Source organism: Condylura cristata, unplaced genomic scaffold, assembly GCF_000260355.1.
Source record: "Condylura cristata isolate star-nosed mole 26May11 unplaced genomic scaffold, ConCri1.0 scaffold00006, whole genome shotgun sequence".
In the NCBI taxonomy this organism is placed as follows: domain Eukaryota; kingdom Metazoa; phylum Chordata; class Mammalia; order Eulipotyphla; family Talpidae; genus Condylura; species Condylura cristata.
The window spans coordinates 13,247,658-13,259,466 of NW_004567107.1; the positions used below are offsets into that span (position 1 = coordinate 13,247,658).

The 11,809-nt window shown below is 44.2% G+C and overlaps 1 protein-coding gene across 1 annotated transcript in view; it reads right to left on the reverse strand.

Annotated features, from left to right (window-relative positions):
• The window catches only part of PAPPA (pregnancy-associated plasma protein A, pappalysin 1), a 223,581-nt gene that overhangs the window by 168,508 nt on the left and 43,264 nt on the right, over positions 1 to 11,809 (reverse strand). The window contains exons 3-4 of the mRNA XM_012721479.1: positions 4,724 to 4,869; positions 134 to 427 (exon numbers count right to left, since the gene is read on the reverse strand). Of these exons, the coding sequence (XP_012576933.1) occupies positions 134 to 427; positions 4,724 to 4,869 (440 nt within the window). The remainder of the gene's footprint in view (positions 1 to 133; positions 428 to 4,723; positions 4,870 to 11,809) is intronic.

Consider the following 11,809-nt stretch of genomic DNA (forward strand, 5'->3'; position numbering starts at 1 on the left):
TCTGGGATGAGAAATTGTTAGGGTGAAAACACCTTAGGAAAGATAAGCAATGTGCTTCTAGCTCCTCTGAGCCAGGCCCGGCACCATGTCCGACATTCCCCCCTGTGTCCGACATCCTGTCCTGGGTCCCTACCTGCGTAGCTCATGAAGTTGTTATAAGGAGTGTTAAAGAAGCTGTGGAAGCCGCAGGTGTCGTTCCCTGGCCCTGGGTCACCGCAGAACTTGTGTTTTGGGGCTGGGTTGGTGTCACTGCAGAGGTCTCCAGTCTCAAAGGAGGGCTCCGTCTCCATGCAAGGGTCACTGCAGGACTGGATTTCAGAGATGCCCCGGAAAATGTGGTAGAGGCCCAGACTGTGCCCAATCTCATGGATCATGGTGTGGGTATGGCCGGGAATGCCGTAGAAGGATGGATTCAAGACAATGCCACCTGCAAGGGGAGAAACAAAACATTAGCCCAGCTGGGCCCAGTGCTTCGTGGGCCAGAACTCACAAGTCCATCAAGGTGCTCTTCAAAACAACCCCAGGCTTCTCCATCCTATGACCTTGTGGCCCTGAGATCTGTTAGGACTGGTGATGTGAATCATTGGTAGAGTAGAAGGAGTCTCAAAAGTCACTTTGTGCAACCCCTCGATTTTTCAGATGAAAATACTAATTCCTAGAGAAGTGCACAACTTACCCAAGGTGATTTCAAAAGAAGCGGCATGATTAGAATTTCATGGGCTTTGATTTCTAGGCTGGTAGACATTGCTTCTGCAACATTTTCCCTAGACAGCAAGGCATGCCCTGATTTACAAACATTCTACACTCACATGTCTAAATAATATTCTTGTGGCCAGACACCTTGGTTCCAGTTTGTACTTTGGTTGCAGCAGCTCTCTGTCATTAAGCAAGTGATTTCCTGTTTCTGTTTCATCTCTGTACTCTATGACTGTGAACACTCCTGAAAGCCAGTATGGTTCTAACAACTTTAACCATGTTAACAACGGTAATAATAGTCAGTGTTTCTTGAGCACTGATTATGTGCTCTTGCGTCCTTTCTAAGTATTCTATGTATCTAGTCACTCTTAGCTCATAATGCAGTGAGAAGGGCACAGATTCAGGAAAGTGAAGTAAGTGGCCCATGATCAAGAGGTAATGAGTGCACACTAGGACCTGAACTCAAGCTCCTCAGGTCCCTAAGCCAGTACTCTTACACTTAGTTCAAGCACAGGGCCTGGAATAGGGCACCTTATTAGGTAATCTGAGTATCTGACTCAACCCAAGATGTTTTGTAAGGTCCAATCACTGTAACGCTGGTATAGTACCTCCCCTGAGAGAGAGTCTTCCTTATTAACCACTTTCCATTTTAAGTGTGGCCTCAGAACACACAGTGTGAACATCAGCCTAAGGTGATCAGGAGTGTCAGGACTACCCACACTGACAGAATCAGAAAATGTGTTTTCACAAGATCAAGAGACTGAATCAAATTGTGTGTTCTACTCAATAAGCAATGTTTGGCCTCATGGGTCTTGGAAGATCAAACAGCACTTACCCTGGGGAGAGAGTGCAATAGACCTCAGCAGAATCAGAGGCTAGCACTGGTCACACTCCTTTGAGACTCTGGAGAAAAACTCTTTTGAGACACTGTAGGCTAGCAGAGAGATAGCTAAGTTTTAAAGCCCGGAGGGTTTAAGAGAATGTTAAAATTCAAACCTGAGCATCCTGCAAGTGGTGACTTTAAGGGCAAAGTGGAGGCCTGTAGAGAATGGAGAGGCAGTGCCTGGGTGGCGTATCCAGCAAGCCTGGGGCAGGCATGGGGCATGGACGAATGGCATATCTGGGGCTGAACTGCTGAGAGGGCAAAGCTCGCTCAGCCATGGAGCCCACAGTGTCTGCTCAGGCGAACTGTACAGCCTTCCAACATACAGATAAAGATGTATGAGAGGGAGTAGTGTGTGTGTGTGCACGCGCAAGTGTGGGCCAGGCAGGGACAGGGAGAATTGAGACAGGAAATCTCTCTCCAGTTTTTCTGTCATTCATAATATGAAACATAATCCCCTTCCTACCCAAGGTTTTTTTTCCCAGGTGTAATAGCAGGTAAAGCAGGTACAAAAAGCCGTGTGTGTTTGTGTGTGTGCGTGTGTGCATGTGTCTGTATTCTGACTATAAAGTGGGTTTGAGCCCACCTCTAGGGTGGACTGGTGGCAGTGGGGAGCCAGCCAACAGGGCTGCCCTCCGATTCTTCACGCTATCTGTGTAATCTTAGGAAAATGACTTTGCATCTCTGGTGAGCTGTCCCATAAATAGCTACGAGAGAATTGATGACTCTCTGGCTCTCCATGAAACTTCAACATTGGAATAACAGAGGGGCAGGACCCACGGGTAATACAGGGATAATGATAGAATTGCAGAAAACATCCAGGCCAGCCCTGCTTATTTTACCTCGTCCACTCCCAATTCACCCCTTTCCACAGAGCAACAGCCCAGAGCCCCCGAGTCCTGTTTCATTGCTTCTCTTAAAAGTGAAATAGCTACAGCCTGACATCATCCTGAAATACTATAACATGCTATGGATTTATAGCTTTCCGTATTCCTGGTCCTGAGCCAGTTTCTGAAATTCATGGAATTATCAGAAGTATTTTTCTCGAACTTTGGAAGCTTGCTGCTCAACCCTCCTCAGGCTCTGATCATGGCACTTTTGCTTGTTTTTCCAGTAAGACACAATTTCAGGTCTGAGAAGGGGTCGTGGAGCTTGTTTGACCTAAACCGCCATTTAAACTTTGGGGAAACTGAGACGGGGGAGGAAAGAGACTTGCCTAAGACCATGGCGCTAAGTCAGGTTGCAGCCAAACACAGCCACATGCATCGTCTCATCATAGGAGACAGATAACAGCTGAGCCCCTATCTTCAAGTTTGCTTAAGGTACACACTCTCTTCAATCCAACCCGTCTGCCCAGTTGTCTGTCTATCCAACATCTATCTCAGGTTTTCTTGACCTTACTATTATTCACATTTTGAACTGGCTAACTTTCTTATGGACTTTGTAGGAGATTTAGTAGCATCACTGATCTCTAGACACCAGTTGCCAGTAACATCCCCCTATTTGTAACAAACCAAACTATTGCTAGAATGTCTCCTTTGTGGCTAGAATCCTCCCAGGTAAGAACTACCTGATATGTATCTTTGCATCTACCTCTAGTTACACAGCCACACATATGTGCACACACTTCCACACAACACACATCCACAAATTGGTTTCATCCCCTTAAAAACAACTGGGAAAAAATTGCTATGTGGAGGAACTAAGTCTAGAGTTTGGTTCTGGATGACCTCATCATTTCAAGTTGCAGCATCCTTCATCACCAGATACCGAAGTTATAGTTAACACCTGCTGGAGTCTAGGTGTATCTGGGAGATCAGGCAGGGGAGGGAAACACTCCCGGCACTGGCACTGCTGAATCCCGCCATTCTCAAAAGAGGCTCACTGAGTCACCAGTGTTGATCCTTACAGATAATGGTGACACGCTACCCAGGCAAAGGTGGCTGCATAAAGTGCAGAACCTTCACTCAATGGAATGCAGAACCTTCACTCAATGGAATATTATGTGACCGTTAAAATTTCACCATTAGAAAGATGAAAAGAATCCAGAGAGATGAGTTTTGCTTGTGAGTGTTGGATGGGATGTAGTTAGGAAGATGAACTCAACATGGAAAATGTGGATGGCATGATATGTGAAAAAACAAAAAGAACACAAAATTGGTATGCTGTGATTTCAGATATGTGCAAGTTAAAATGCATGTCTACGGGCCCTCCCTGGTGGTGCAGCAGATTAAAGCACAGCACTAAGAAGCTAAAGCCACTTTAGCATGAGTTCGATCCCCGCCCTCGAGGTGACCCATATGGCGCGGCAGACCTCTTCTGACCTGCCCACTGCTCCCCTCAGCAGTGTACTTTGTCAGTTGACCTGTTCTGCTCCCCAATCTGTGTCTGTGACTCCTCTCACCACCCCTGGACCTCTGGTCAATACGCCAGTTCTGTATGTAGAAATAAATAAATCTTTAAAAAAAAATGTATGTCAACATATAGACATGTACTGGAAAAGAACATGGAAAATTCACAATGAAAGGACAATAGTATTTGTTCACAGGGCCTGCCTCAGAAACCACTGTCATTTGTGACTTTTGGTGACTGTTTTGGGTAAACACAAGTCTTGTTTATCAAACATGTGTAATTTGAATATAAGGAGTTCCTAGTGCTGGTGGTGGGTGGACACAGGGGAACTAGCAGTTCTTACAAACTCACTTTCTCTTGATTCTTCGGTGTCTGTTAAGCCAACCCATAACTCACTGTGCCAGCACAATGTGGTTGCCATGCTGAGAAGATATCTGCATGAACAAGATGCAGGGGATAATAGGAGAAAGCAATCAATGAACAGAAATGGAGAATGGAAATTGAAATATGGCTGATGTGTGTGTGTGACCATGGATAAGACCCATTCCTTCTCTGGATCTCAATTTCCCTATTAATAAAACAGGATTACTGATATTGTGCTGTTTCTTCAGAGCAGGCCTGGGTGGCTGATATGAGATAAAGAATGTTAAAAGAGTTTTGTGTATCAAAGTGATAAGCAAATGGATTTTGACCACCACCACCATGGTCAAGATCACTATCATCATCCTTACTGCTACTAAATTTATTCTTGTACGATTCCAGCTTCCTCCTGAAGACGTTTCCAATTCTTACCCAAGTGCATTAGGGCCTCCTTGTCCCAAGGCCAGGTTGCTACTCCAGCCAATTCCTCTTCTGAGGAGTTTGCAAAGAAGATATTGAGATGTGTTGATCCATCTAGTCTCAGAATGTTCTTCAGTTCATTAACATCCAAATATGCTCTGCAATAAAGAAAGAAACCTGACTGTTATCATCATTCCAAAAGAGTGTGATTCAAGCAACAGGCATTTCCAATGAATTAAATGCCTGGCATTTCCATGTGCTAGGCACTTTAGTAAGCACTTTATAAACATCACCCACTGACTTCCTCCAATAATACACTAAGATAAGTGAAACAACCCCATTTTACAGATTAGAAAGTCCTTGTGAAAGTAAGAGACTTGCCAAGGTTGCTCAACTTACAAATTGCAAAGTTCACTTTAGAACCTAGATTTTTCTAGTCAACATTTGTGACGCAAAGGACTCTGCACTATTGATTGATGACAGGATTGTTCATGTGGGTATAAATCAAGAGACAAAGTATTCTCATTCACATCCTGGCATCTTGCCTCCTTTGCTCATTCATGATGCATCTGCATTGTAGGCCATTTATTTGTTGGATTCAGAACAGCATGAGGAGGCCTGCTTTGCATCTCTATACCAATCTTGCAAGGGGTTTTATTTGCATGTGCTTCAATGCTATTATACAAGTTGCCCAAAGTCAGGGAACTGGGTTTCAAATGCAATTTTGTCCAGCCTGGAAACTTATATGATTTTTTTTCACTGGGGTATCAAGCTGCCTCCCAAAGATGAGTCTGCATTCTATTTTTTCTCTATTTCTTTATCTGTACAATAGATGACCCAGGGGAATTGCACTTAAAGCAGCTGTCATTGTAGACTGACATAAATGAGAAGTGAATTAAGTGCCCCAGGCTACAATGGTCAGCTCTTTAATACATGCAACAAATACAGGTTGGAGAGAGGAAGACATGGTCTTTGGAAAGAGACTGACATATCCTAGGTGCCCAAATAAATAAGAATCCTTCCTTTGGGGAAGGTAATGCTCGTAAGAAATGAAACACTAAGTGAAGCTTTAACGGTTCATTCTCTAAATAGACAGAAGCCTCTTGCTTCTCTCTCGGGCTCATTTCAGGCCCTGTGTAAGTCTGCCATCATGTACGTTAGGGATCCTTGTGAAAAACTAATAGTCATTTCTTGAATAAGGTTGGAAATGAATCAATGAATAAATTAATAAAAACATAAATAAACCAGTAGGCAGCTCCAAATAGTAGGTGAGATAAAGGCTATGAACAATTATATTTAATGTTGTTGGGCCTTTCTATGTGGTCTGACTTTACATGGATTAGCTCCTTTAATCTTCTTAATAACACTGAGGTAGGTAGTACTATGATCCCCATTTTCCAGAGGAGGAAACAAAGGCTTAAGGAAGCTTCAGACCTTGCTGAGGTCACCTAGTTAGTTGATACAGTTTTCCTTTTACATAAAGCTGAGTCTACAGGGTTTCTGGCACAGAGCCTGGACACTAGATCATATAATCATGGCTCCTTTCTCATTCCTTCTTGGAGTCACAGATGGGCCTCTTCATATGGTTTAAAGCCCAAGCCCCCTGCATGGTGGGCAAGTTCCTGCTCCTAACTTTAGCCCCCTCTCTCTATTTCCTCTCTTGACTACCCCCCCATGCATTGGCAGTGTCCCCCATCATGCCTCTGTACATGCTGTTCCCTTTAGTAGGGACACTGCTCCCCATTTTGCCCTCTGATGAAGAGATTCAAGTACATTTTGACACCACTCTTCCAGGATCACTCCCCTGACTCTCACCTTACCTCCATTCCCTGTGCCTGTTGCCTCCTAGGAATAGGTGTTCTTATACAGCTCCACCTCACTGCTTCACTGTCTACATCTTCCACTTTGTGGGGCTGGGAATGGGCCATATTCATCACTGTTTCTCCAGTTCTCAGCACAGGCACATACCAGGCAAATAATTAGTAGATGCTGATGGAGTTGAGTTTACACTGGGAAGGAGAAAAGCTGAACCATCTAATTCCTGGTCTCAGTTTCCATATCAATACTCTGGGATCAGTCCCAGCTGCCTAGGACTTCCCTCAGCATTGCTGTGAGTCACACATCTAACCCCTGATGGGACGAGGGTAAGTCTTGAGACCAACAGCCCTCTTGGCTAGCCACAAAATCATTGTCTCAAACTCATGAAACCAAATGTTCATGTGACTGTAACTTTGATGGAAAAATAAAAGAGGTTAACAAGAGCCAGAGATGCAGCCAGGGCTGTGATAGGTTCCATCTATGACTGAGCTGAACTGACTAAATCGAAGGAAAGTCATGGAAGGTAAGGTACTGCCCCCCAAGTCACGCTGCTGTGCCTTTGTGCATCAGATCCCTCCTTCAGCTCCTTGGATTGGAAGCACACAGGGAGTTCAAAGGAGTCTTCTCTGTGATCAGAGCAGAAAAGAGGAAGAAGCAGGCAACATGCATAAGCACTTGATGGATGGCTGTTCCCATACACAGTTGCCCATCTCAGTAGAGAATTTGAAACCATGTGGCTAAGTGGCAAGTTGGCTCATTCTCATGTCGGGGTCCTGCCTCTGAATTCATCTCTTCCACCCAAAGTTTGGCTCACCCTGGGGCAATGTACTTAACATCCTGTGTCCTACTTTCCACTAAACACAAAACTAGGATGATAATAGAGGCCTACCTCGTAGAGCCGTTCAAAGGATTTTGTCATTAATAAAGGAAGCATAAAGGGCTTTGAATAACCCTCTAACCTCAATGAATGTTGATCTAAGAAGCAGGTTCAGAGATCACATGAATAGTGACAAAGCCAAGTGCAAATTTAGAAGAATCCAACTCTTCCACAGCCTTACCCTCACTTCCAAGCTCACCCAGGACCACAGTATATAAAAGGAAACAAAGTGAGGGAGGGGAATGGAATTACAGAAATGCTGACATTCTCTCAGATCAGCTCTTTCCACATTGGTCGTTATTTTTGAATTGATTTGTCCATTTCTATCAAGTGTTCTCTCAGGCAGAGAACGCAAGTGTTGTTAGAGAAAGTAACCTCTTTACCCCTTTGCTCTAGGCTGCAAAGGCTTCCAGAGCAGCAGAGAAGGGGTGGAGTAGGGGCAGGGAAGACATTTTAATTGGTTGTTTATTCAGCGGTAATTGCAGAAGCTAATCTTTATAGGGGGTGGTATTCAACCTGGCCCAAGGCACAGATGTGGGGTGCTGGAGTCTCCCTGTTTGTAGGTGAGTCTCCTCCTGCACTTTGGGGAGCTTTCCTTTCCGCAGAGGAAGACTTTATAGCAGTCATTTATAGCCCAGGCCCTACTTCTCTCTTTTCTTTTGGGGGAAAGAGAAGCAACTCTGTGGCTAAAACGTTTTCTTTCTGCTGACTGAAGTCTTTCCACCAATACAGAGCCAAGCTGGGTGTCTTCCAAAAGGATCAGAGGAAAATTTTGGAGATAGCAATTCATGTAGGTATCTATTGCCTTCCTCTTACCCCTCCTTAAGGTACGGTTTCTTTCCCTCTGTCAAAGAGTGGAGGAGAAAGCTTAGATCAAGCTTAGGATCATAGAGTTTAGGGAGACTGATGTTGAGAGAAGGAAAAGGACTTGCCCAGGACCATTTGGCTTTCCACTTTCCAACTGTGGAAAGGTTGACCCCGTTTCTATTATAAAGTCTTCACATTTACTTAACAAAAATCACTACCTCAAAGAAAGCAACCCAAATCAATCCACATTCAAAACTCGTTGTCCAACTACTCAGAGTTTTAACAGACAGACCTATGTCCCTGGCTACATTGCTTTTCCTGTCCAAGTCTCTGCCCACTAACAGGCATGGAATGCTAACGGGCATCCTCAGGCCCCGTGTATGTCTGTCATCACATACCGTAAGGATCCTCATGAAAAACTAATGAGATGATAACAGGATGGAATGAGATAGCTAACCCAACCCCAACATGCACTCCACATACCCTTACCATATTCTGGTCTCCTATTGTCTTCGGCTGGGGAGAACCCCAAACAGATAGCTCCCTCTGGGTGGTGTTCCTAGTCTTGGTTTCTGGGATTTTTATTTCTTCCCCTCCACCCACTCTCTTAATTCAGCCTCAACCACTCAAGTCAAGTTGTTTTGGTTTCTGATCCTTAGAACCCCTTGTTATCTCCGATTATGGCTATCCCCCAATCAAGCCTGTTAGTTTCCTTACTCTGCCTCACAAACTCTTCTTGAATATCAACCTTTTAAAACCTTAACCTGGGCTTCCCTGATGGCGTAGGGGTTAAGTCTCATCAGTACTATCACTACTATGGCTTGGGAGCTGACCCACAGGGTGCAGCAGACCTCTCATGTCTTGCCCACTGCTCCCCTCACCAATAATATTTCAGTCAGTCTTCATGTTCTGCTCCCCACTCTGTCTCTGGTGAATCTTCTCACCCACTACACCTCTGGCCTACACCCCAGTTCTTCTACATATTAATTTTTTAATTAAAAAATTTGTTTTTAATTAAAAACAAATCTTGCCCTGATCCCCTGAGAGATTGGATGATGGTGTACACCTCTTAGGGGCCCTAGGGTAACAAGAAGTAATACAGAGAAAGTGCCTGTAACAGCACATGGAGAAGGTACACACTGATGGGACAGGCTATTCTGGCATGACAGATTACTACAGCAATACTATTAGTCACACTGAAGTCATCATCATGGCTTCTCGCTGTGATGACTTCTTCCTCCTCCAAGTTCCTACTTGTGATTTTGTATTTATCACCCTGCTTGGTGGTAGCTCCCTGGGGTAAGTGCTTGTCTTCTCCATCAAAGCTATGAGCTTCCAGCAGATGCAGCCCCAGTCTTTACCAGGCCCATGATATCAACCCTAAAACTCTCCTTCAAGAGCATGACGAACCATGGGTTGGCAGCTCATGAACACCCCTCTCTTAAACTGCCCAACTTAAGAACACAGGATGAGAAAGCCTGGGGCCTGGGAAATGAAACGACTTGTCAGAGGTGTTGAGTAAAGGGCATGGAAGGATGTGGTAACAAACCTGTCCTCCAGTCTGTGTGTGTAAGGCAGAGCTTCTGTACCAATTAGGTCAGCCATCTCTTCCTGCAGGTGGGCACTGTTCCCCTGCAGGGGAACCTGGCCTGCCAGGTTGAGATGTGAGAGCTGGCTATGCCACCTCCCCTGAGCTGGATGTCCCTGTGTAGAACCCACAGGGCCTGCATTTCTGGACTAGTTCCACTCCACTGCTGCCTGATCTGCAGCTCAGAGCCCCTATATGTTGAGTGAGCTTCTCAATACACAGGGCTTTCCAAATCATGTCTATAGGAGGCTAAATGTACAAGAAACAGAGGTGGAGTTCAAGGGAAAGAGCTTCAGAGTCCAATGAAGGTAGGACCTGATCTGTTAAGCAACTATAAATATAGATATGTTTTAATTGCAGGAATCTTCACAGCCTTTAATATGCAAAATAGGAGTCCAGCAGGTGACCCTTTCATCCCTTCCCTGCCCCGCCTCTGCCTTTGCCATAAGTCCAAGTAGCAGTGTAACCAATAGAGTTTGGGAAATGCTGGGCTAAATTAGAAAGTCTGTTAACTTAGATCCTTTCCCCAGCTGTCTTTCAAGAGAGGTGTTTCTGTGTCTCTTTTCTCCCAGCAGAGCCCACGCACCTGGATCCAACTGGGAAGGCTGCAGGTCCCTGGAATGTCTGTTTTGGGGGGCCCAGTCCCAGAATGCCAAGGCGCCCAGACTTTACCCCTTTGCCAGAAGTGCATTTCAAAGCCATGAGAGCAATTCTGGAGGGAGATCAAAGCTATCTTAACTCAACTGTCATTAGAATATTTTCTTTATGCATCTCACTTGCTGGTGAGTGCCAACAACATATTTCCTAAATGCACTGGCCTGAGATGGTACAAGTCTGTAATAATCTCAACGAGAGGGCTGTCAGGGCCTGTTTTCTTGAACAAGAAGCAAAAAGAAACTACATTCAAAATAAAGAACAACAATAACAACAAATCTCTTAAGTGCAACCACGATCACGCCTTTCTTTCCTACCCTGGAAGCACAATATGCCTACTCTCCTGTTTAAGAGGCGTCACTCCTAAGTCCTGCTCCCTGGGCTCTGCAGAGTATGCAGTGGGTTTACGGGCCTGGGGCTGGCCACATGCCAGCACCCTCAGTTTTAAGAGTGTTCACCTGGAAGGGTCATTTCCGAACTAGCAGCGGGTGAGAAAGCTCTGTTGGGTTATTACAGGGAACTACAGAGAAAATCACATCTGTGGAGAGATATGCTGGAGTTCAGATCTTCCTGTTCCTGCCAAGTAGTACTGTGCCATGGATAAGTGACTGCCTTTGTACCTCAATGTCTCATCTGTAAACTGGGGCTATGAAATTCAACCTAGGAAAAAAGAAATCAAGCTGGCTCTTACTTTGTCTTACAGGATATCACTACACTACACTTACTTGCACAGAAAGTAGGAACAAGGGCATTTCAGAAAGGCTCTCACCCATATTTCTGGAGCCCAGAAATCTTAAAAGGTGCCTCAGAGTTCAGTAGAGGCGGACATGGGTGAAACTCCTTATTTCCTTATTTCCTGGGTAGAACCCAGGCTGTGCCTACTTTATTTTGAAAGGCTCCTGTAAGATTTGGTTTAAGAACAAACTTTAATAAAATGTTTGAAAACCACAACCACTAATATATATATATGTATTTATTATATTATCTCTCTTAGTGACCTATACCTCACTCTCCTTTGTCATTTTTCTTTGTCCTTTATCATAACCTGTATCCCAAAAATGAACATCAGTGAGGACATAGGTTTGATTTTGATCCTTTCCATTTCATCATGTCATCACTATCTACCGCATATAATGTTATCAAAAGTAAAATGAATAAATATAGCCTAAAACGCCATCAAATTATATATATATATACACACACATATATATATGAATTATATATATATGAATAATATATATACATATATACACATAGCCACATACATACATACAACATATATACATATATACATGCACACACATATATGAGATACAGGATATATATATTAAATAAATGTTATGTGTGTGTGTGT